We start from the raw sequence: 27,004 nt of genomic DNA, 5'->3' as shown, positions 1-27,004 counted from the left end.
AAATGTGGCTTGTTAAACGTGTAAAGTACAAAACAAAACTTTGACAACTTGGTGTGCAAAAAAGAAAAAGTGAAATATCTCATTAATAATTTTTTATATTTTATATTGTGAAATGAAAATACTTTGGGTGTACAGATGAAATTATTTTTAAGATAATACATTTTATTAATTTTATCTATGCTGTTTTTACTTTTTTTTATTGTGGTTACTAAAAATTTTTAAGTGACAGAGTGGCTCTCATTCTATTTAACAGCACCAGTGCAGACTTAGAATATTCAAATAAGTGACACAAACTTAAAGTCTGTTTCTATTTATTAAGTCAATTGACAGTATTTACTTGTACCTATTTTATTTAAGAAATTCTAAATTACATGTATCAAACTGATCTGTCTCTACTTTGAAAACGTTAATAGTCTCTACTGTTGCTTATAAGAATTACCATTTAAAATTCCTGATTTTTAATTACATAGAAATGTTTAACTGCATGTTTTAATTGATAAAACTTACCTAATTATATACTTAACAACAGTTTAAAATTGGCAGAATTTATATTGTAATTATTTTACCACAATTTTTTTTAATTGGTACTAATAATTGTAAATCATAACCAAAGGATGTCTAGCATACCTTATCTCTTTAATTTCAGTAGTCATTTATAAATAACAATGCAGAAATAGTTCTACAGTAAAGCACAGTTAAGTAAACATACATGAAATTATAACAGGCATTATAACATTGCGTACGAGTTGTGGGAGGGGGTCATAAAAGGTGTTCTTGATAAAGACCCGGCACATCCCCAGCTGCAGAGGCCTTCCTAATCATCTCCACTTTCACCTCCCAGTTCCCCATGAGTGGAACACCAGCTGTCTCTTCCAGCACAAAGGAAGGATAAGGGCTTCTGAGGTAAAACCACCCATGTGAAAATCCCACTAACCCAAACCAAACCAAACCCAAACTCACTGCCAACAAGTGGATTCTGACTCGTAGCAACCCCCATTGGGTTTCCAAGGATGTCAATCTTTGTGGAAGTAGATGGCCCATCTTTCTTCCATGGAGCAGCTAATAGAGCCCACTAACTCAGCAGTGCCCAAACTGTGCTGCACAGTGGAATCACCTGGGAGTTTTAGAAGTCCCAATGCCAGGTCACATCCTGTGCCAATTACACAAGAGTGTCTGGGACTAGCACATATATGCAATGTCTACAATAGGCATACTCTTCAAGATAAAAGTTTACTAGTGTTACCAAGGCGGGAGGAGGGGGAACTGGGTAGTAACTTATTAAAAGACACTGAGTTTTTGTTTAAGGTGATGAAAAAGTTTTGGAAATAGATAGTGGTTGCATAATATTGTGAATGTAATTAATGTCATTGAAGTGTACACATAGTTAAAATGGCAAATTTTATGTTATATATATTTTATCACACATGTTGTTGTTGTTATTATTTGCCATCGAGTCAGCCCCGACTCATAGCGACCCCTCCTTGGGTTTCCGAGGCAGTATCACTACGGAAGTAGGATTGCCCAACCTTCCTTCTGAGGAGTGGCTGGTGGGTTTGAACCGCCAGCCTTCTGGTTAGCAGTCAAGTGCCTTAGGCACTATGCTACCATAGACACACACAAAAAGTCTTGAAGTGGGAAGCCAGGTATCAGAATTTTTAAAGATTGCCAGGTGATTCCAGTGTTCAGCAAAGTTTGAGAACCAATGCACTAATCACTTAGGCAGGAAGACTTCTTAAAATTTTGGGGTGCAGCAATTAAAGAATCAAAACTAGAAGGTCAAAATTCTATATACAGTATGCCGCCTCTAAGAAAGTAATACAAAATCAGCCCCCTCTGAGAAAAAAACAATATTAAATTAACTACCATCTTGTATCGTTTCGAGGTCTCAGTTGGTAATATTTTCCTCAAAGTAGCTGATTCCAGTGTTTTATTAACTTGTCAGTCGAGAACAGATCTTCAAAGTGGCTATAATAATTTATATTCCTATCAGTGCTGGATGGAATTTCTATTTTCAACAACACATGGTATTTTTACTTTAAAATTTAGGCCCTCCCATTTTTTTTTTTTTCATTTAACAAACATTAATTAATTTAGGGTTTATTATACGCCTGGTACTAAGAGTATTATATATACTAATTCATTTAAGCCTCACAGTATCAGTAAGAAACAAGTACTACTATTACCCCCATTGTATATAGGGGGAATGACGACACAGGCAGGATAAATAAATTTGCCCAAGTGGTAGAGCTGGGATTCAAACTGAGGCAGTCTGGTTCCAGAGCCCATGCTCTTAAAGATTATGCTATGTTGCCTCTCATTATCATTTAAAATCCCTATATTTTAATCACAGATTAACTGACCAGGATTTCCTAAAGATTTATTTATAAGGATGTTCATTATAGCACATCTATGTGATTAATAATAGAGGTGGCTAAATTAAAAAAAAAAATCATACATGTAATGAAAATACTAAATTATGCAACCATTTAAAAAATGCATTAGAAAAATGTATTCAACGATCCACAATTATTTAGCAGGTACCTCCTATGTGGCAGGGCAATTGTTCTAGGCACTGAAGATACAGTGGTTAATAAGACAAAGTCCTTCTGGAGATTACATCCTGGTGTAGACAGGCAAATAAACAAAGTACATTATGTAAATTAGGCTACTGATACAAGGCCATGAAGAAAATAAAGGGGGTAGGGGGACAGATTATTTTAGATAGAGTGGTAAGGAAAAGTGTCTCCAACGAGGAGAATGCAGTCACAAATTTTAGTCAAATGGGAGAGTGGAAAATGTCTTCTGGGTAGAGAGAAAGGTATAAATCCTGAAGCAGAAAAAAGTATGGACTGTTTGAGGAAAACAAAATGAACCAAGGTTGTTGGAATGGTATAATCAATTGAGAGTAGAAGATTATGTGAAAGAATAGAGATGCTCAAATGATGTAAGTTATGGTAAACAGTTTATATTTCATTCTAAGTGAACTGGGGAACCATTATAGGGATTTGAGCAGACAAGTGATATGATCCGATTAATACTTAAATTAGGTTAAAGATACACACAGTTCATATAAATCAAACCCATGGCTATCGAATCAATTCCAACTCATAATGACCCTACAGAAGACAGCAGACTTGCCCCATACGATTTTGAAAGCTGTAAATCTTTATGGAACCATACTGCCACATCTTTCTCCCATGGAACAGCTGATAGTTGGAATAGCCAACCTTCTTTAGTTAACATCTGACCACTTTAACCAATGTGTCACCAGGGCACCTTCCTTTCAGGGTAGATATATAATTTGAGGGTTGCATCTGCACATAAACAGCCTTGACAATAACACCTCCTCCTGGAAAAAATAAAAAGCCAAACTCCATCTGCTTGGTTCAAGTTACTTATTCTGAAGTACTTTGAAATGTCTATTAATTTGGGCTTAAATATATAGGTAGCAGCTACTGACTAAATTATAGCAAGCTCTAGAAAGAAGCTTTAGTGATCTGAATTGAAATGTATTCCAATGACAGAACACCAAAAATATATTTAAGGGTGCCTAAAAGATGAGCGGAGCTCTGGTAGCATAGTGGCTAAGGCACTTGACTGCTAACTAGAAGGCTGGCGGTTCAAACCCACCAGCCACTCGTTGGAAGGAAGATGGGGCAATCTACTTCCGCAGTGATACTGCCTAGGAAACCCAAGGAGGGGTCGCTATGAGTCGTGGCTGACTCGACGGCACACAACAACAACAGAAGATGAGCATTGGCTACATTATTTATTAGCGTTTATTCAACAGGGCTGGGCTGTCTAAAATTCTCAATAATTATCTAAAAAGTTCTGCATAACTATCACAGATCCCCTAAAATGGTCTAAATATTGTATAAATGTCTTTGCTTTCTCTACTGTCTAAAGAACCAGTATGGATGCCTTAAAATATGCAGTTTACTGGTTTTTGGCTACCTGTAGGTATTCCTCCACTCACATAATTTCACAACCAGGAAAAGTAAAAACAAAATCCTTTCATGTCTCCAACCCTAACCTCCCCTTCTTGAAAAAAAGAACAAACAAAAAAAACCACCAAACTCACTGCCGTCAAGTCGATTCCAACTCAGTGACCCCTTGGGTTTCTGAGATGGTATCTGTACAGAAGTAGATTGCCCAGTTATCCTTCCAACCCCTTCTTAAGCTTTAGAAAATATTCTGATCCACAGAAGTAGATGAAAACATTATATAATTACAGGAAATTAGGCACAGTAGTCAGAATATCTAGAAAGCCAACCCAAAGCCTGAAGTTCTGATACTTTTAAGTATTATACTCAATCTGGCCTCAAAAGCAAATATTTGCTCCTTTAGTTATAAGCTGAAGCACAAATGGCTTACCTTATGCTATTATATCATTAATAATGGTATGTGAAACGTATCTATTATTGGGCAAATACATGCAATTGATTAAGTAAAATGGGTCAGTAATTAAAAATGTACACAAAGAGAATTTCTACATTTGGCTGCTGAGTTGTCCACTCACATCCTTCTAGCCACTGGCTAGGGAAAAAAAAGGGGGTACAATCAGGCAGAAATAATTTAAAATAAAGTTCAATTCTTATCCTCAAACAATAGAATTCTTATTTCTCAAAACTTCAGGTAACAAATTACATAGTTAGGTTGAATACACCAAAATTTCTCATAAAAGCTCACAAAACTTATAGATTTTTTAACCCATAATAATTGAAAATATATTTTATTTCATAAATAAGAACAGTTATTAAAGTAGAAGTTCATTAATGCAGTTCATTGCTATTATTTTCTAACAGAAACCCTTATTTTCTAACATCACCCTTATTTTTTAACAGAAATTTTTTTGTAAGAGGTTTTTACAAAATACCTGTTTCAAGCAGTATTGATAATTGGTAAAATCGAAGGAATGAGTAAGTCATTCAAATATGTTCACCTCCCTCCTCATTTACCACCAGAAATTACCTTATCAAAAACAGGTACATGCAGGTAAGAAAACAGCCAAACATAAAACTTTTGTGAACAGTACCAAGAACCCCACAATATAGATTACTAGGGAAAGGTAGTATCTTTCAGAACCAAGTTTTTTGGCTAAAGACAGAGGTCATTATAACTTTTAAATCCCAGTCAGAAGTAAAATCTACTTACTTTCGCAATCTGCAGCAATACAATGCAGTGTTTAATTGATTCTACCATGCTCTACAAAAACAAAACACTGATTTTAGAATCTTGCCACTGATAAAATGGTCATATGATGTTAAAGCTTAAATTACAAAAGTCAGTTCAAATATATAGGGGTTAAGTTTATACTAAATAAGCAGTAGTCAGTGGCAAATGACATCATTCATTAGTCATTCTATGAATTGTTAAAGAATACCAATTTATACAGTGTAATATCTAAATGGTTTTTCAACGCTTCAAACAGAAAGAATTGTGAGCCTTATTGATTTCCAAATTCTTAGATCAAGAGCAGCAACCCTGATTAAGTTCCTAGTTAAGTTTGCTCAAGACTTGTATGGAAGTATGGAGAGCAAAGGATCCTGTTAAAATATTTGTAAGCCTGAATACAATTCTGCCTGTTTTAAAATTCCTTTATCAAAATACAAATCTCATTACCAGCCCATTATAGTACCACAAGGCCAGTACTTCAGAAAAGTCCAAATCACAATCTGTTTTAAATACTAGAAAGAGAATATACTTTGTGCATGGATGTCACCTTTTATCCAAGGATCTCAAAAAGACAAGACCAAAAACAGGTAAAATGGGACAAGAAGTCAATTTCAATTAAAGATATTATCCTAGTTGCTTAAATTCCTTTGGAAAATAATATAATTTTAAAAACCCTAGTAAAAATGTAGGGAAATTAAAATTTCAATTGCTTTTGCTAATAGTAGCAGCTTAAAACAGAAATAACATTTTAAAGTACTTCCTAATCCAAAGCCAGTTAATTAAACACATAACTTACATTTGTTGTCTCTTTGAGAGTTTCAATTTTCTGCAAAAAATACCAAGTTTAAACAGAAATAATTAGAAGCACAAAAAGGTTTTTTAATCATTTAAAGAATTTTACCAAAATGCACTCAACACTATAACTGAGTACAGGCAAGTTGCAAAGGGAGGTACTTTTTAAAAGTTAACTTCATTTTTTATTTAAATCAAACATTTAAATAAAAATTCAGACATTTTCTTAACAAAATTGCATGTGATTCATTTCAAGATCCTAAGAGTAACTAAAATATTTCTTATTCCTTATTTGAAGACAAGTTTTATCTTTTCTATAGACTTCACTATGTGATTTAAAAATGCTTGTATCTTAGCATCATTGTAACTTTGCTAAGTTGATTAAAAACTACATGGGACTAAATACCAAAACTAAGAAGTAATGGTGAGTTATAAATGAGTTATTGCTATTGTCAAGTATAAAAGAGCCAAATATAAGGCTATAGTCAAAAGAAAAGGAAAAAATAAATGATGTTACATCAGAAAGGCTAGACAAGGAGGAAAAAAATATGTTGATTAAAAAAAAAACCCCAGTATTTCAACTACATTACAGTTGTCAGAAATCTAACTGGGGAAGGGAGGAGCAGAACTTTAATTAATGCAGTATTCATTTTGTTTCCTCATCTGTGGCTTCTGTTTATTGTGAAAATTCTTGATGGTTGGTGTATTAATATCTAAAGTACCCACAGATAAATTTAACAAAGTAACTTTCTACCTTCACCACATGATATCTGAAGAGGAAAGAACTTACTCCTGGGAATTTGGTACTTAAAACTAAAAAGGGTATTATTACATTAAAATTTCATGTATTACCCCTTTGAAACCGTAACAGATATTTACCAGAAAATTCTCCTTGCGGCCCATACAGGAGTATTACTATAAGATGTCAAACAGTCAAACCATCAAGATCTTTCTGTTATTTCTCCAAACAGTTCTTAGATTTAAAAATAAAAAACTCAAAACCATGGCTATAGAAGTTACCTTTCTCTGTTCATCATCTTTGCAGTTTTGAAGCTTGTCATCAAAAAGCTACAGAATTGGGGGAAAAAAAAAAAGTTATAGTCTTGGGCTACTTTACTACAGATCTGTATTCACTAAACATAGAAAAACAAACTTTAGCTCTTAAACAGATTTCTTCCAGGGATGATTTACGTATTTTTAAGACAATCAAGCCATTATATCAACATCTGTTTTTACTCAAGCTCAGTTATTTACTATTCAACATTATTTGTTACTTTATATAAATACACTAATAAAATAATAATATAACAAATAAACTAATCTGCCATACCTTTAATTGTTCTATCAAGATTTGTAGATAAGCATCAGCTTCCGTAAGTTTCTTATCAAAGTCTTGGACACTAGGAACAAATCCTGAATCCAAACCCTGGAAAAAAAAAAAAAGACAATTTGCCATGAACCTAGTCTAGCAGTATTGAAGAAATATTTAATAGTACACAAAATCCTTCATACATGAAGACATTTCAATTTGTAAAATGGAAACAGTACTTGTGCACAACAGGTCTTTTTCAGTTATCTACATTCTTCAAGAATTGGAGCCACTCATCAACTTCTAGCACTACTCCTTTCTCATCAATTCCACCTGTTGGTGCTCAAATTAGGATTTATCCTCCTCTTCAGAATCACTCTCTTCTCTCACAAAAGTCCAATAAAGGCTGTCAATCACCTCCAGAGCCAACAGTAATTTAGCTAAAGGAACATATATATAAAACAACCTGGAATATTTCCTGTTTCCTTTCTACTTCTTGTGTAACTCTTTCCTCCAGTTCCTTAATCTTAATTTCATATTCAATTCTCCTGTTCCCTAACCTACTCTATCAGTTCTGAAGTTTTCCTCCCTCCTGCCCTATTGTTGTTGTTATTATGTGCTCCGGAGTCAGACCTGACTCATAGCGACCCCTCCTTGGGTTTCCAAGGCAGTATCACTACGGAAGTAGATTGCCCAACCTTCCTTCCAAGGAGTGGCTGGTAGGTTTGAACCACCAGCCTTCTGGTTAGCTGTCAAGTGCCTTAGTCACTATGCTACCAGAGCTCCTTCCTGCCCTATTAGGGAAAGAAAAAAAAAAGAGGTGGAACCTTGAAATTCTCTCCTCTTCTATGAAAATGTCCCTCTCCAAGTAAAAGTGATAACACCTTTCTTCATCAACTCCCTGACTCACTCTCACTCTTGGCATGAACACTACACTCTGGACATGGTATAAGTGTTTATTTATTTAGAGGGCTCACTATTTCTCAGATTAACAATCCAGCATTTGCATGTCCTACTTTTTTGTACACTTAAAATTTTTAATTTAAACACAAGATTCTTATGTTTTAACTTTGCTCAAAAGAAATCTTTGAGTTCTCAGTTCTCTCTGACTCAAAAATATGTATCCTGATGTAAAGAACAAAACAGCTGGAGAATAGAAAGACTATCAGCTTGGCATATTTGCATGCCCCGTTTTCATGCAGTTAGTTGAGCAAGGAAATAAGGGTCAGGAACCACCTATGTCACAATCCCAACCGAACCACAAATCTACTAAACGGGTGAAATAATAGTGGCTCAACATACCCACGTTAAACTTGACCTTCACTAGCCATCTTTCCTGTTGCTGGCCAAAGAACGCTGATCAATTTCACATTCTCCATTAAAAAAAATTGAAGCCAAACTTCATCTCATGGTATAATTACACCTAATCTTTGCAAACCACTTCATCATTTAAAAAATATCTTCAAATCCATTATCTCAAAACACCTAATGAGGTGGTGGTCAAATCCATTATCTCAAAACACCTAATGAGATGGTGTGGTATTATGAAAACAATGAAGGGTTGGCAAATCTAGTTACTAATTCCAGTTGAGCCGCTAACATGCAATATGACCATGAACAAGATACAGAATGGCCCTCTAAGGTTCTGTTTTCTTAACTGCCGAATACTGGTAAGAGTAGTTCTCTGCCTATTATTATTAGTACTGCAGCTACTACCTCGACTAAAGACTACTGTTACTAACACAGGTAATTACTACTATTACTATTGTTATTTTTTCTAAAATGAAATTCAATTCTGAATCAAAACATTAAAAACCTATGTCCTATTAATTAAGATCATGGGGAAAATCAACTTGTAATTTCCCCCCCACCCCAAATTCAAAGGTGACAAAGCTAAAGCTAAGGTTTTTTTTGCTTTTACCTACATGTAAAGAAACTGCTTGAAATGAGTATTGAAAGCCCCCCAAAGAGAGACGTGTATAAAAACAAAGTTTGAAAAGGAATAATCATAGTAAATAATGTATGCAAAATTAATGTTTATAAAACTGTGGCTAAACATCTTCATTTTTAAAGAGCTTCCTATTAGACATATGTAATATGTAGAGTATGATTTTTAAAAAAATGTAGAAAAGATAGATACATCACATTTCAGAGATCTGACAGTACTGTACTATGAAAGAAGGAAGCAAGTTATTTCCATGCTCCTGTACCACAGAAAAATTAAAGGACTGCTTGGCTTGGTTTTTTAGTTTTGTTTTGTCTCACAGAGCAGTATGTCACAATTAATGAAATTCAACTAGCAAGTTAATACCAACTAAATACAATGTCCTTGCTAAGTATTAAAAAGGCCAATGACATAGTCATAAATGAATAAAAGATAAAGTATTGAAGGCAGAAGGAAAAGTTATCCTTAAGAAAATTTTCTCTTCTGAATCCACTGAGAACGACTACTATAAAAATCTAATTAACAACTGTCTGGTGGCGTAGTGCCTAAGGTATTTCACTGCTAACCAGAAGGCTGGTGGTTCAAACCCACTAGCCAGTGCTTGGAAGGAAGGTTGGCCAATCTACTTCCATAGTGATACCGCCTCAGAAACCCAAGGAGGGGTCACTGTGAGTTGGACCCAACTCAATGGCAGTGAGGTTTTTTTTTTTTTTTTTGTATAACGATCAACTGACAACAGCAACTCAAAAGATTAGACAGGAAGCTTAGGGGGGCAACAGTTTACGTTATCAAGGGAGGAATAACTCAGGAGGCTGAGAATGGTTGCACATCCTGAAGAATTTAATGTCACTAAATTGTACACATGGGAACTGTTGAAGGGTGTATGTTTTGCTGTGTATATTCTCAACAGCCATAATAAATTTAAAGAAAAAGAAATCTAATTAACATATCTCTTTGAACAAATCACTATCCAATTAAAAATCTTCCAATGAATAATGGGGTATGTTCAAATTACTGAGAGCTGAAACCCACCTAAATTAACTCTTCAAAAAGCCAAACTTTGATGTTGCTGTAACTATATGAACCTTACCATGACTCTTTTCTCAGTTCTGCCTCTAGACAGTCTTCCACAACATCCATTACACTTAAAATAAACTTCACACTTCAAAGATCTACTTACCAATCCATCTTTCTTTAGGTAATGTATACTGGGAGTTTTATGACGGTTATCAGCTTAAAATCGCAGCAGCTGGCCTAACATTATACACATTAATCCACAAATCTTTGGTGTACTTTAAAAGAAAATTTATGTACACAGGTACCTCAGCTGCTATCAGTTATACAGCATGTACAAATTTATCAGTAACACAGGTAAGCAGTTAACAGTAATTAAACTGTTTTCTCAACTAAGAATGATACACTGTAACAAAGTACAAATTCACTATATATTGTGACTTACATGTAATCAATCACCTTGTCCAACTTACCACTCAGAGAAGTTACCACTATTACAACACAGAAAGTCATCTAGTCTCTGCTTGAATATCTGAAGAGATGAGGAACTCACAATCTCCGAATGTAGACTACTGTATAAAAATCCACATAAAAGTCCTAGCTATTCGTCTTTCTATTTAACATTTAGGATATTAAGGTATTACACTTATTCATATGCATCATTTTGGAAGGAGTTTTATTTTAAAACAGATCACAGAAACAGAATAATGCTTACCATATTAAAAGTGGTCTGTCTTCCTCTGAAAAGAACTGAGAGAACAAAGCAGGCCCTTTAAGACATACTTGACTTCATACTTGTCATAATGACATCTTACACCAGCTCTTGAGAATAAGCAGGAGTCAAGTAGATACCATTTTAGCACTATTTCCCCTATCTAACATTTATCACATTCTGTCATACTTATTTAATTCATAGGCTTCTCTGAAGGATTATAAACTTCATGGGAGCAGGAACTGTGCCATTCATTGATCATTATACCCCCAGCTTCAGCTCAGAGCTGAATGAATACATGTGGCACTGGCTGAAGTGTACAGCAACTGCTGGTACTATGATAACCAGTCTTTCCTGTGACTTCTTCCTATACATGTCTTACCTTTTTGCTCTGATTTCCCTTCCTTTCTCAACTACTCCCTAACTTCCTTTCTTCATAGCATTTATTTTCCTTCAGTCTATGTCCTTCTGTAGTAAATGAAGTGTTTATGTTTAATTTTTTTAGTCAGGGCCAAAGAAGATGCTGCTCCCTAATTTACTACAATGATGAGCCATAGTTCTCAAATTTGATGATTTCTGTACAAACTCATATAAAGTTTAAATAATACAACTATTACAGAGATAATGACAAATGGTCTGTGGTATAATAAATTGAATTGGAAGAAGTAGAATAGAAATTCAACCTCAACCTAGCCATAAAAATTAGTTATCTATGAAAAAGGAAAAATACTACCTATGTGGCACATATACTAAAAACAAAAGTTTCCAATTTTCAAGAGTATTTTGCTTCTAAAGTAGACACATAAAGTTAAGAAGAATGACAGATGATTCTCTGACAGCCAGGATCTATGTTATCTAGGTTAAAACATGTGTACATATATATAGACACATCTACCCCCATTTTAAGGGGGCTTCTAAAATAATACCTAGAATGGTAGAAAAACAACAAACTCCTCAAAACTGTGTACTGGTACTTCCTACCATCTTTCTAATACTTAGGTTGAGCAGCACTGCTTTTCTCTTCTCAGAAGGTATTCAAAGCTAATAAATGTCAGCAAAATTAAATCAATTCCTATTAATGACTTTAGTTAGACTATTAAAAACTATTTATACTTAACACATATGTATAACCAAATACTTTACCCCCATTGAAAAGAAGAATGTTGCAAGGAAAGGCCTTAAAACTGTCTGAAATACAGTGATTTTAGCTGCTTTGGAGAGACTATCCCATTGTACTACAGCATAGGAAGCAATTTTTGAGGCAGTGAGCAAGAGCTTTAAAAGTAATTCCTGCTATTAAAGAAAAAGTAATATATAATGGAGGTAAAGGTGGCCAGAGGTGGCTGAAAGTCTTCTTGAGGTCAGAATCAGGAAATTAAGAAATGTATGGGTGACTTAAAGATTTCAGAAGAATAATATAGAATGGGAAAGGCTATGGCTGAGTAATAACATTGTTAAAAAAAAAAAAAAAAAATCACAAATGAGCATTTTCATACCAGATTTTATTTCTGTGAAAACTAAATAGGACTAAATAGCCTATATTCAGTTTTTATTTTTTTTTTAATTATTATTATTATACAGGACAAAATACTATGTAATGAAAGTATGTTGCAAAAAAGAGAAAAAGAAAATATATTGGAGCAATGCTTCAATGCTTCATGTAAGTCTCATAGATAAATTCAGAATATCAAGAAAACGGGGTAAGTTGTCAGTAGTAGAACTGTGAAAGAGAGTAACAGCTTAAAAATTTAACAAAGGAAAAACACTAAAGAAAGCAAGCCTCCTAATGAAAAATAAATGGCATGAAGCTGACAAAAATAGGTGATTCAAGGAAAAAATCTGCAAAACACTATAATTAAAGTAATGAGAACTTTGCAGAATACTCATTTTGATTAAACTATGAATTATTTGGAAAGTTTATGTTCATAATTAGCAATCTGAGGTGACATGCATCACAGATAAGCTTTCATCCAATGAAAGAAGTAGAGGGCATACTTACAATTCAATCACTTACAATTATTTTTGAAAATTCAAGAACTGGAGAGATACCAGAAGACTGGAAAAAAGCAAGTGTGGTACTGATCTTCCATAAAGGTAAGGAAAAGAGAGAATAGAAAGTTACCATGCTGTGAGTCTAACATCAATAATCAAGTAAAGGAATAATAAGAGAAAAAAAAAATCCATAACTATACAGAAGAAAAGCAGGTACATGAGCAGCAAATAGCAAGCTTAAGTGTGTGTGTGGGGGAGAACCATGCCAAAAAAAGAATTTAATACCCTTTCTATTCCTTAGAAATTTTAAGTTAGCAGATTAAGTTTTTAGAGAAACAGCACCATTTTATTCTTCTACCAAATGCCTTACAGTTGGGTTAATGGTGAAAAAATTAAAGTAACCTGAAATACTAAAACCACGACATATGAGGTGTAGGACTCTGAGATTCTCTTGGATTATTGAAAATCTAGAATCCTTTTTAATCCCTGTTGTCCTTGTGGTTTATCTATCCACTTCAGCTAAAGGAAGAACAGGACTTAGCAGTATAGAGAAGTTGTAAAGGTAAGAATTTCACCCAATTTTTAATCCTAAAAACTAATCAATTAGAGTGAAGATGATCATTTCAAAAATGTCCACAAAACTGAACCTATTATTAATCCCTTCCCTTCACTATACTTTTAAAGGTGTTTTCCATTTACATAACGACTGGCTACACCTAAGGCTCAAATTAGGTTCTCTTTATTCAACACAGTAGCTATAGCTGTTTTACCAACAATTGGTACTACTCCAAGAATGCCCTGAAAGGCAAAGCCTTTTACTGTAGCTCCAAGTAAGTAGTTCTAATGCCTTGGATTCACCATGGCTGCACAATATGCATTCAAATGTTTTTTTCAGATTATTAGGTACTCCATTACATGCTGTAAATTTTCTCCTATCATCATCAAAACATAGCAAGGTAGATAAAGTAACACTATTTTACAAGTGCTTACTCAGACCATCCAGCTGGAATTTTGTTGTTGTTGTTGTTGGTTTGTTTTTAACTTGGGATTCCAACCCCGTCCTCTGACTTCAAATCCATTACATTTTTCAATTAAACCACAATGATATTTGAAAGGGTTTATGGCATTAGGACACTAAAAAGTAATCTAAATAGTACGTGAATGGGCTTGACACAGTAAAAATGAACCTAAACTTTCTCATCAGGCTAATCTAATTTTAGATCCTGAATCTGCAATTTGCTACCTGTGTGATCTGGCCAAGTTACATTCTCCACCTCCATCTTCTCATCTGGTGGGTATAATAATAAACACCACTCAAGGCTGTTAAGAGCTCTGGTGGCGTAGTGCCTAAGGCATCTGACTGCTAACCAGAAGGCTGATGGTTCAAACCCACCAGCCACTTCTCAGAAGGCAGGTTGGGTCTACCTCTGCAGTGATACCACCTTGGAAACCCAAGGAAGGGTCGCTATGAGTCAGATCTGACTCGACGGCAGTGAGTTTGGTTTTTTTTTTTGGTCAAGACTGTTGGATAGATGAAATACTGTGATATAAAATAATACAATGGTAGGTGTTCTACTTCCCCTTTGTAATTTGGGAACTTAGATAACCAAGATTTACCACTGTATCCCCAAATCCTACATGGTGCCTAACAAAAGGCACTCAATGAGTATTTAATTTATAATAAAAAAAAAAAAGAAAAAAGAATAAATAACAATACTATAAACTACATGCAATCTTAATGGAGATGTATATAAAGAAAGATAGGCCTATGTTAAACTGTATTTAACATCCCTTTAACAAAAGGAATAGTAAATTAATGAATTCTGGAAAAAATAGTAATTTAAAGAAGTATTAGCAATAAATACAAGAAATGGTGAAGTATAGTTTGAAAAACAGATCAGAAAAAAGTTCCAGGAGAAGATATACAGTTGGGTATTATGCCTAAACTACAAATGGTAAAACCGTCAAATTATATAAAGAAACTTGGTTTTGTTTTGTCTTTTTCGTGAACACACATTAGTATGTTCTCTGAACATAAATTAGTTCCCTGAAAAACAGAATTGCTTTTATCTTTAAATTAACAAAAGAAGTAATTTATGCATCATACTACAATTTAATTTCAAAAAGAAACGCCACAAAACAAATATGAATTGTTCACATATCTGTGAAAGAAATTTGCTGCTTTGCCAAACAGGAATCAGGTACAGACACCAGGTGTCAAAATTCATGAACTTTAATCATAGCTCTCAGTACAACTGCTTGTTCTTCATCTGACACGATCAGTCTTTTGTTACCATTTGATTTACAGAACAAAATACTATCACTGCTTCCATAATGTGATTTCATTATTTGAACAACTGCACACAATAAAGGTTTGTGATTTAAGACATTTTGCTCTATTTAAATCTTTGAGAGCTTGTTTTTCCAAAAGACTCTCCTAATTCAATAAAGTCATATAAAAAGTTACTGTCAAAACTAAAAGCAGTAACGATTACAGGTGATGGATAAACAATATGATTAATGTAACTGGTATCAGTAAATTGTATACCTGAAAAATAGGGAATTGGTGAATGTTGTATTATATATGTTTTAACAACAATAAAAAACAAAAGGACTGTGAGACTGGCACAGGACCGGACAGTTTCGTTCTGCTGTACACAGGGTCGCTATGAGTCAAAGCTGACTAAATGACACCTAACACCAACAACAAGTTTGCCTGGGACAATCCCTGCCATCACAGCAAAATTATTATGAGCAGCCTCCATCACTCTAAAAGTGTCTCAGAGTTTGGACAACAAATGATACAGTCATCCTCTCATAATGGATGTTAACTAGCATTTTTAAGACATAAATGTCAAAAAGGACATATAAAATTGCCTGAGGTTTCAGAAATGCAGCAAATAAAATAAAATATAAAGTGAAGCATGAGTTTACAGTCTTGGAATTCAGAATGGAAACTACAAAAATGAAAGGCAACATTTTTATCTTACATTTTAACATTACTGAATGCTTACCTTATGCTAGGTAAGTAGCAACATAAAGTTGCATTTTTTAAGTTATTTTACACACACACACAAACACACACACACAAACCAGAAATAAAACATAATACCATAGGGAGTAGGACTGAGGAAAGGAGACATTTGAGACAGAGACTCTTTTATTTTCTTGTTTTTACTTTATACATTAGTGTTATTTGACTTTTTGTAAGTATGTACTTCTTTTCACAATTTAAATTCAAAGCTTCATGTGAAAAATGTTTAGAAACTGTGCAGGTTATAAATACGTTCTTTAAAAATTTTAGAAGTGTTTTGGCAAGTATATTAACATTATTCTTTTAAAATTATCTACAAAATCCTAAAATGTCATAGGAGAGTAAATTTGGCAATGGGAAACTGCTCAAGCACCCTTCCTAAGCAAAATAAAATACAGCATAACAAATTTATAACATTTAAAGGTAAAGCACATAGTAACAAAAAAGTACCTAACATTTAAGCAATCATCACTCTACTGGAATACATGAAATGCTAAGAAAAATGGCCAGTAAAACAAAGTAGAATACCTAAGGTTTTTTTCCACAACCTTCTGCCAACAACATGATTATGACTCAACATTCAAAAAAGCAAACCCATTAAGAACAAAAACATCTACTTCATCACACCACGTAAGGAAGCACTGTTTGACCATGTGGGGTGGCAATCACGGAAAGCTTTACTTCTGTGACACTCCAGTTGTCTGGCTACTGGCAGTATCATTTTTAAAAGCCACAGGCTAAGTGATTACAAAATCTAACTAAAATGAGTGGTTTACTAGTATGGGATGAAAGAATTACATTCTCCCCCCAACTCAGACTACTACTGCCTACTATTCCGTTGAACAGCCTCTCAGAAAGTAGAAATTCTCCCTACTTTTAAAGCTCAACCACAACCAAAAATTTTATATAAGGAGAAGTTCACATTAAACATGTGATTTCTTAAACTGAGTATGTTAGAGAAGTAAGCTTTTAAAATAACTCTAGAATTCTCATAGTAGAACTTTTCTAACACTTATTTAAATTTTGATTATGAAATGTTTTCAAAAGCAAAACCTGATATATTCATCTAAAACTGGCTCTCTTTGTACTACAAAATATAACACCTAAATTGACAAATCAAATAATAGCCAAGGGGAGCTGGATAATAAACTAGACAGACTAACAGATAATCGATACTAAAAAGGCTTGTACCCTGCACAAAACAAAACAATAAAACCTCTGAATTAAAAACAAGAGATTACACAGTTGGTTTTGTATTTACCCTTTAGAAATTATATGCCAGAGCTTTTTTTTGTATTTTTGATTTTAGCTGCCAGTAAATGTCAATTAAACAGTTAGAAGGAAATATGGATTTAGTTTTTGCTAAAGTTATGCAATCTACTTGAGCAGTGATACTGCCTCTGAAACCCAAGGAGAGGTCACTATGAGTCGGTTCCGACTTGATGGCAAACAACAACAACAACAACAACAACAACAAAGTTGTTATAAAGTGTAATATAAAATTACTTTGATTCAGTTTAATTTCATCAGAAATCTACCGAGAATCTAAAATATAACAAGAATATAAACCCAAGAAACAGAACTTTGCTTTGTTCACTACTTCATCTCCAAGAATAGTACTTGGTTTACAGTAGATTCTCAATAAAAAATTTGTAATGAATTAAGGAATTCTGTACTACCTGTTAGCATTTAAACATTAAAAGTAATCAAAGAACTAGATGCTATTACAGATTATAAACAAGAGTATCTATGAAAAAAAATAACTCATTTAGTTGATTTAGAAAGGATTTATTACAAGTTTTTTTCCCCATATCATCAATTTTTTTTTTTTTTTTTAAGGCTAACTAAATTTTAAAGAAAAAAACAAGTAAGGAGAAAGATTGAAATAAATGGCAGTCAATCTTTAGGAAACAAAATCTAGCAATGACATCTTACTCGTTCGTCCCTCTAAAAACTCATTCTCTCCTGCCAAGTCTTATCATGAGCACATTTTTATACATACTACCCTGGGCCTTAGAATGTAGTGTTACAACAGTTATTTATTTCCTATGACTAACCAGAAGGTTGGCGGTTCGAATGCACCACCAGCCACTCCACAGAAGGAAGATTGGGTAATCGACTTCTGTAAAGATTTACTGCCTCTGAAACCCAAAGGGGGTCACTGTGAGTTGGTATAGACTCTAAGGCAGTGATAGGAGCTCTGGTGGCATAGTGCTTAAGGCATTTGACTGCTAACTAGACGGCTGGCGTTTCAAACCCACCAGCCACTCCTTGGAAGGAAGGTTGGACAATCTACTTCTGTAACGTCACTGCCTCAGAAACCCAAGGAGGGGTCACTATGAGTTGGATCCAACTAGATGGCAGTAAGGTTTGTTTGTTTGTTTGTTTTGGGGGGGTGCTGGTTACTTTGGGGATGCCCAAATGAAGCTTTAAATCTGTCAGGGATAAACATTTGTTTCCAAATTAACTGATCCAGCACAGTAAAATAAGTCTTATAAGAGAGGTATTAAGAGATTCAAAAGAAAAAAGTTATCAGGACAAGAAAAGTTTCACAGAAGTAACATTTGTGAGTGCAGAATTTGGACAGATGGGGAAGCAAAGAACAATGCATGTGTGGGCCCTGGTAGGAAACAACATAATCATGTAGGATGTTTAAACTTTGCTTCAATGAGATGACCACAGACTTCTAGGCAGGGTTAAGGAAACTAACAAGGGATGTTAATGTACCCAAGAATTAGGGAAAGCCCAAGCCTTTAACACCTCAAGCCTGAAGGGGAGAAGAAAGAAACAATCCCACACTGAAGCCATGGAAAAGAAGGAACGACCCAACACACAAGGTGGTTGTAGGGATACAACCACTGCCAGAATTGCATCAAAACAGGGAAGGAACAGGGGGAATAAATACCCCCAAAAGTTCTCTCTCTCTTCCCTTCCATCTCCTGGTGCTGCTTTCCATTGGCTAAATCCAACCAGAAGCCAGAAGACAAAGGACCCCATGTGACATAGGCTGTAGAGGTCAGCCTCCTGGGGCACAAAGCAGAAAATTAATTAATAGGCAAGAAAATGAAGAACCAGAAAAGGCACATTCCCAGACTGAGGGACCAGTATAAGCAAAAAGAGAGGATGAAAAAGCACAAGAAGATCAAAAATGGGGAACAGATTTTCTTAGGGAAGTAAGTAAAATGCTATTTTTCAGACACAGGTGCTAAATCTGAAAGTAAACCAAAATTAGTAGCTGAACTGAAAAAACGACTGAGGTTTGGGGAGCAGGTTGAGCAATAGATGGAGAGTGATTCACCAGATCAGCACCATAGTTCTCTTTGGGACGTAAAAGAGTAAGAGTCACATGAGTTGTATTCTGAAGGAGCTCTGGTGGCACTATGGTTAAGGCACTGGGCTGCTAAACAAAAGCACAGCAGTTTGAACCCACCAGCTGCTTCACAGGCAGTCTGCCTCCGCTAAGATTTACACCCTTGGAAACCCTATGGGGGTTGCTATGAGTCGGAATTGACTTGAATGCAGTGGGTTTTTGCTTTAGGGGCTGTATTCTTTTACTGTGTGACCTTGGACAAGTCACTTTGCTACCCTGAGACTGTTTCCTCCACTATAAAAGACAGAGGTTGAATTAGAACTATAAAATAACCTCCAAGTCCTAGGATTCTGTGAAACCAATACTTCCAGGTAAATAGACACGCTCATAAGATGAATAAATACCTCATCAGGTGGAAAAACCTGTAGTCCACTTACTCACCTTTGAAGAAAATTAGCTTCATTTAAATAAAGACACAGTAAGAATTTAGGTTCCAACTGCACCCACCTCTTCCAATGTATAACAAAGAATGCTTAAAATACAAGCAAAACTATCATTTAGTGTAACCTTGAAACTGAGTGAGGACTAATGAAATCAGATTTTAAAACATGCCCTGGAATGTAGAGAATGCAAAGAAACAACAGAGTAAGCAGAATAACTTGGTTGAGGTGGCATATTTTGGAAGCAAACAAAATGAGTGGCTCAGTCAATATAGTAAAGAAGCAAAGTTCTTAAATTATCTCCAGAAATAAATGAACTCCAATGTCAGAAGGACTATAGTTCTTTCTTCCCATCTTATCTTACATGCATGCACACACACTCACAGAGCAATTACTACCATTCATTCATGATCAAGTATTTACTGTATATCTATTATGTGCCAGGCACTATCATCATATACAAAGAACATTAGAGAAAATAGCAAATCAGCTCAAATTTCACCCCTTCCAAGCACTTCTCTAGTCAGGAACATGCTCTTCTCCTGTGAAAGTAATAGTACCAAAGAACCAATCCACGTCGAGTTGGAATCAACTTGATGGCAATGAGTTTTCTGATTTACTACTATTACTATTCCTTCAAATATGTCTGATTTGAGGGTATTTACCTGGGAATCTGCTCACCATTTATAAAACATTGTTTCTAAACATTTTTTCCAATTCCCTTTCATTTCTGACAGCAACCAGTGAGTTTGGTGACCTTTAGGGTACATTTCCAATTCTAGGGATGAACCTAACTCCAGTACAACTAAGCCAAAGGTCTGCACACTTAGGATATTATTAAGTCACATATTTTGATCATTTAACAATCATCTGTTGAACACCCACTATGTACCAAGCAGTGGACTAGGCATAATGGTTTAGGAATATAAAGATCATATCTACGAAGTTAGAGCCTAGAGGAGCAAGAATCAGACATGTGAACAAAAAATTTATAACCTAACCAGGGCTGTACTACAGAGATATGAACAAAGTATTGTAGTAACACACAGAGGACAAAAGTACTCCAACTGGCAAGCGTGGAGAAAGACATCATAGAAAAGGTACTATACAAGCTGTGTGTTAAAAGAATTGGAGATTCATTGTTTGAGGGTAGATAGTAAAGTAATCCTAAACAGAGGGAAAAGGCCATGAAAGGACAAAAAATTATGAAAGGCCATGGCCCGTTTTAAATGGGAAATAGTTCACACCACTATAGTGGATGCCTTGGGCAGAGCTTCTGGAGCTGAGTTCATACTCCAGAGAGATAAATTAGGACCAGATTGTGGATATTAAAGGACATTCAGGCAGTTGAACTCTGGTAAGGGAGGATCCTCAAAACAGATTTTTAGCATAAGTGACTCAGTAGGGTTTTTTTTTTTTTAATGAAGAGGTAACAGGGAGACTAGTAAGGTTTTTGAAAAAGTCTGGATGAGGGATGTTGAAAGCCTAAATTAAAACCGTATCATCTGAGGAGAAAAAAAAAAAATAGAGACCAAATCTGAGAAATGTTCCTAATGCTGATTTAACAGGACCTGGTGACCAGACATGGAAAATAAAGAAGATGGAAAACAGCCTTGTATGGTAGGACAATCTATACGTAGTAGGACTTGAATTGAAATATTTAGGGAGAGATATTCAGCTTAATTTTATTTTCAAGCATAACAATCTTTATTTAAACATCTACTGAAAATCTTTCTAAATATAATTTTCTGCTAAGTGCACTACAGTCATCACAAAAACTTTCTACACATCTGAAGAATCACTATAACCATTAGTTATCACTGTACTGAAGAAAGTTTAGATTGTGACAGAACTCAACATCTCCCAAAAGATATCCTAGAATTTGCTTTTCAGAATACAAGCCTGATTCAGACTGTTTTCTTGTCACCTTCCTCTTTCTCAATCAATGGAGCGCAAACTATGCAACTGCCAGTCACCAGCAGAGCATGGGGGTATCAGGATGTTTTCTCCTGGAGGAACTAACCTTACATTTTCAACTAAAATCCCTACTAATCTTCTTACCAACTGGAGATGAATTAGGGATGGCTGAATGGTTAGATTATTACCAAATACAATCTCTTCACATTAAACACACACACAAACAACATACCATCCAGAACTTTAGAAATACCAAAATGGATGTGCCCAATGGCCTTTGCAGCCTTCTATTTAGTGAAGGGCACTTCAAGTACAATGTCAACTGTCAAAACCAAACTCAGGACATTTTGGAAACAGACTTTGCTTCTCTTTATTGTTTCCCAGTCTAAGTTCTCAGACTATAAACATCTGGTTTTTAGTGAGATGTATCTTCTTTACACTTGGAAAGGTAGTAAGGTATTTTTATTTAGTTGTGTTGGTGGGCTACACAAAAAGTAAAAGTAAATGAGATGCTAACACTATCCATTTAGGCTTTATCACCTACTCAGTTTAATACAGGTAATGCTCTGAGAGATGATTCACAGCTAATTGCATGAGAATTTCCCATTCTAAAGTTCACTACAAAGGCTCTTAAAACTGCAACTACTATTATTCTAAGATCTTTCCTAGTTAAGAAAGAAGTAACTACTTGATTTGTTTTTAATCTCCTGAATACAACTAAAAGTAAACAGTTCAAGCCATCAACAAGCAAAACCAAATGTTACCTTAAATTAGCAAAAGTTAAGTTTTCTTGTTTAATATATTTCTCAAACACACTCTTATCACAAAAATACTGCCGAAGTATGACTGTCAACAAAAAGTGCACGACGACACAAATATTCACTATACTCAACTTTCCATACCTAAACTGGGCCGAGAACCTAAATCTTCCTCTTCAGTTGCTCCCAGAACCCAAAAAAGCTGTTTCAAAGTTTTCAGTATTTCTGCATAAGCTACTCCAAAAGCATTAAACTACCTCTCTCCCCACACACATACACACAAATAACACCAACAATTATTTTACACAAGAACACAAGGCCAGCCAAAAACGTTGCTCAAAATAAAACTAAAACAAAAAATACTTGGCCTGCAACTCGAGGTTCTATTAATGGGCAACTAGTCGACTCGATGGCACATAACAACAACAACAACAGACAAAACTAAGCTTTCCCATTAAGAAAAAGCTTAACTTTTGTGTTCAAAATAATATTCTGACAGTTTTACAAAAATGAATCGAGAAAGGAGAAACACTTCAAAGCCTAGTTTGGAGCGAATGACCTCTCAGTGGAACAGAAGGCCCCCACCCTCAGCCTGCAACCCATCTCCGCCAAGGAAGTGAGAGCTCCCCGAGAGGGCAGGGCCTGGGCGGCCAGGACTTCCTGCTCACCCCAGAGGGTGGCGGCAGGGAGTCAGGGAGCAGAGCGGCATTCGCGCCCACAGCCTGGTCCCGGGCAAGCAGCCAGGACCCCAGTGACTCAGGGGTGGGAGCCAGCCCCCCTCCCAGACCCTCAGAATGTACTCACTCTGCAAGTGGCCACCAAGAAAGCCATTCGCCAGGGCCCCCGCCCTCTATGCCTCCAGGGGAGGGAGCCGGGGGCTGCTCCTGAACACCCCTTTTCCTCCCCCCTCAAGGAGATCCCCGAGCTGAGGCGCAGTGGATCCAGCCTATGGCCCAGCCCTTCCCCCGGGACAACCCCCTTCACCGCTGCCCCGACCCACCCAGTCGCGGCCTAGGGGCCACACCGATTGGCTGGCCCTGCCGGCTCCCGGCAAAGAGACCCCTGGCGATTGGCCATGGGTCACCTGCTGTAGGGGAGGTGAGCGGCTGACGATTGGCGGTTGGGCCAATTTTGGGTGGAGAGGCAAGAAGGAGCCAGCCTGGGGCGGAGAGAGCCAGCATGGGGCGGAAGGGTCCCAAGCCCAAACCAGACCCTACCCGATAACCTTGCGTGGCCCAGGGCTCACTTTGGTGATTGGGGTCTGGAGCTGCGCGCCCGCGCCATAACCTGCTCCTCCGGACACGACGGCTGCGGGCCCTCGGCGCCAGCACCACTCCCGGGAAAGGGACGTTGTTACTCTAGGGAGCTCAGCTTGGCGGCGGCACGGTCACAGACATAAACGTGCATCTTCACACACTGGCTTCTAGCTCGTCATTACCAGTATTCTGGCAACTGGAGCCTGGGTCCAGAAGTTTCATCTTGAAAACCTGAGATAGCTTACTTCCGGAAAGTTGTTTGTGTGGCGTTCAGCGCGGGGGGGTGGGGGGCGGTTGAGGGAGGGATGTTAAAAGAATAAACAAAAAGCTTACAAGCGTATGTTTTAGATTATTAATCTTGTGAGACATTGTGGGACTGCTGTTGTGCCACAGCCCCATAAGGAATGTAGGTGGCTTTTGAAGATGTTTCACAAATGGCATAACTCAAATTAAGTAGAAAGGACTTAGGAGGACATCTACAGAAAGTCATCCAAAATGCAAGAGATCAGAGATACAGTGATTGATGGGGAAGACAACTCCTTTTCTCCTCTTACTGGTTTTCTTTGTGAGTCTTTATATACCTACCCCTTTTCCAGTCCCCAGACTATTAAACTCCAACGTATCTTAATTAGTTTTTGTAGCTCTATTGGTTATTGCTAGACGCCATTGAGTAAGTTCCTACCCAAAGGGACCCATGTACAACAGAAGGAAACAATGCCAGGTCCTGAACCAACCTCACAATCCTTGCTATGCTTGATCTGATCGTTGCAGCTACTATGTCAACCCATCTCACTGAGGGTCTTCCCTTTACGCTGACCCTCTACTTTATCCATCCTTATCCAGGGACTGGTCCCTTCTGAGAACATGACCAAAGCATGTGAGATGAAGTCTGGCCATTCTCACCTCTAAAGAGCATTCTGGCTGCACATATTCCAACACACATTTGTTTGTTCTACAAGAACTAGTACAGTGCACACTGCCCAAAAGGTTCTGTATACCCTTCCAATATAATTAAGCTCAACTGCAATACTCAATGTTAAGATATCTTTAGTTTGTTTTAAGAAAACGTTTCAAAATACCCAATGTCAAATGCACTCTCTTATTCCCTGTGCCATTCCTCAAAAGCCTGGCCCTTGACCAATGCTACCCCTATACCTCAGTATACGAAACCACTACCATCCATCCTATAAGTTGTTGTTAGGTGCTGAGTTGTCTTTGACTCATAGTGACCCTATGCTCAGCAGAACGAAACACCGTCTGGTCCTGTGCCAGCTCTGTGGTCCCTGCTATACATGAGCCCATCGCTGCAGCCACTGTGTCAATCCATCTCGTTGAGGGCCTTCCCTTTCGTCGACACTCCACCTTACCAAGCATGACATCCTTCTCCAGGGAACAATCCCTACTGACAACATGACCAAAGTAGGTGAGACAAAGTCTGGCCATTCTTGCTTCCAAGGAGCATTTTGGCTGCACTTCCTCCAGGACACATCTGTTAGTTCTTCTAGTAGTCCATGGTACTTTCAGAATTCTTCACCAGCACCACAACTCAAAAGCATCCACTCTTCTTTGGTCTTCCTTATTCATTGTCCAGCGATCACATGCATATGAGGCGACTGAAAATATCATGGCTTGTGTCAGGCGCACCCTAATCCTCAAGGAGACATCTTTGCTCTTCAGCACTTGAAAGAGATCTTTTGCCGCTGACTTGCACAGTACTATATGTCCTCTGGGGAGCTCTGGTAGCATAGTGCCTCAGGCGCTTGACTGCTAACCAGAAGGCTGGTGGTTCAAACCCACCAGCCACTCCTCGGAAGGAAGATGGGGCAATCTACTTCCGTAGTGATACTGCCTTGGAAACCCAAGGAGGGGTCGCTATGAGTCGGGTCCGACTCGACGGTACATAACAACAACAACATACATCCTCTGATGCCCTGACTGATGCTACCATTGATGTCAATTGTAGAACCAAGCAATGTGAAGTCTTTGACAACTTCAATCTTTTCTCCATTTAGCGTGATGCTGCTTATAGGTCCAGTTGTGAGGATTTTTGTTTTCTTTATATCGAGGTATAATCCATACTCCAGACTATTCTTCAATCTTCATCAGTAAGTGCTTCAAGTCATCCTCACTTTCATCAAGCAAAGTTATGCTGTCAGTGTATCGGAGGCTGTTAATGATTCTCCCTCCAATCTTCAGATCACGTTCTTCTTCATATAGTCCAGCTTCTCGGATTATTTGCTCAGCATACAGATTGAATAAGTATGGTGAAATGATATAACCCTCACACACTCCATTCTTGATTTTAAACCATGCAGTGTCTCCTTGTTCTGTTTGAATGACAGCCTCCTCGTCAGTGTACAGGAATGTGTTCTGGAATTCCTATTCTTGAGTACAATTAAGTGTTCTGGAATTCCTATTCTTCTCAGTGTTAGCCACAATTTGTTATGATCCAAACAATCAAATGCTTTTGCATAGTCAATAAAACACAAGTAAACATCTTTCTGGTATTCTTTGCTTTGAGCCAAGATCCATCTGACATCTGCAATGATATCCCTTGTTCCATGTCCTCTTCCAGGTTGCATCTCTGGAAGTTCTCTGTCAATAAGCTGCTGCATCTGTTTTTAAATTATCTTCAGTAACATTTTACTTGCATGTGAATTTAATGATACTGATCAATAATTTCCACATTCTGTGGGATCACCTTTCTTTGGAATGGGTACAAATAAGGATCTCTTCCAGTCAGTTGGCCAGGAAGCTGTCTTCCAAATCTCTTGGCATAACTGAGTGAGTACCTTGAGTGGAGCATCCATTTGTTGAAACATCTCAATGGGTATACTGTCAATTCCTGGAGCCTTATTCTTTACCAATTCCTTCAGTGCAGCTTTGACTTCTTCCTTCAATGCCATTGGTTCTTGATCATATGCCACCTCCTGAAATGGATGAAGATCTACCAGTTCTTTTTGGTAGTGACTCTGTGTATTCCTTCCATCTTCTTTTGATGCTTCCTGCATCATTCATATTTTGCCCGTAAAATCTTTCAATACTGTAACTCGAGACTTAAATTTTTCCTTCAGTTCTTCCACCTTGAGAAATGCTAAGCACGTTCTTCCCTTTTGGTTTTCTAACTCCAAGTCTTTGCACATTTCATTATAGTAACTGGCTTTGTCTGCTCAAGCTGCTCTTTGAAATCTTTTGTTCAGCTCTTTTATCTTGTCATTTCTTCCATTTGCTTTGGCTAACTCTCTGCTCAAGGGCAAGCTTCAGAGTCTCTTCTGTCATCCATTTTGGTCTTTTCTTTCTTTCTTGTCTTTTTAATGACCTCTTGCTTTCTTCATGGATGATGTTCTTGA

General features: G+C 36.8%; 1 protein-coding gene across 1 annotated transcript in view; it reads right to left on the bottom strand.

The window, feature by feature from the left end:
* Positions 1 to 27,004, bottom strand: part of OSBPL9 (oxysterol binding protein like 9) — a 296,123-nt gene that overhangs the window by 51,166 nt on the left and 217,953 nt on the right. Inside the window, exons 5-8 of the mRNA XM_007945882.2 lie at positions 7,298 to 7,393; positions 6,988 to 7,035; positions 5,972 to 6,001; positions 5,155 to 5,205 (exon numbers count right to left, since the gene is read on the bottom strand). Of these exons, the coding sequence (XP_007944073.1) occupies positions 5,155 to 5,205; positions 5,972 to 6,001; positions 6,988 to 7,035; positions 7,298 to 7,393 (225 nt within the window). The remainder of the gene's footprint in view (positions 1 to 5,154; positions 5,206 to 5,971; positions 6,002 to 6,987; positions 7,036 to 7,297; positions 7,394 to 27,004) is intronic.

This window comes from Orycteropus afer, unplaced genomic scaffold (genome assembly GCF_000298275.1).
Source record: "Orycteropus afer afer isolate SDZICR_OR568_19922 unplaced genomic scaffold, OryAfe1.0 scaffold00145, whole genome shotgun sequence".
NCBI classification, from domain to species: Eukaryota; Metazoa; Chordata; class Mammalia; order Tubulidentata; family Orycteropodidae; genus Orycteropus; species Orycteropus afer.
The sequence above is the reverse complement of the archived record's forward strand: the minus strand, read 5'-3'. Positions and strand labels throughout refer to the sequence as shown.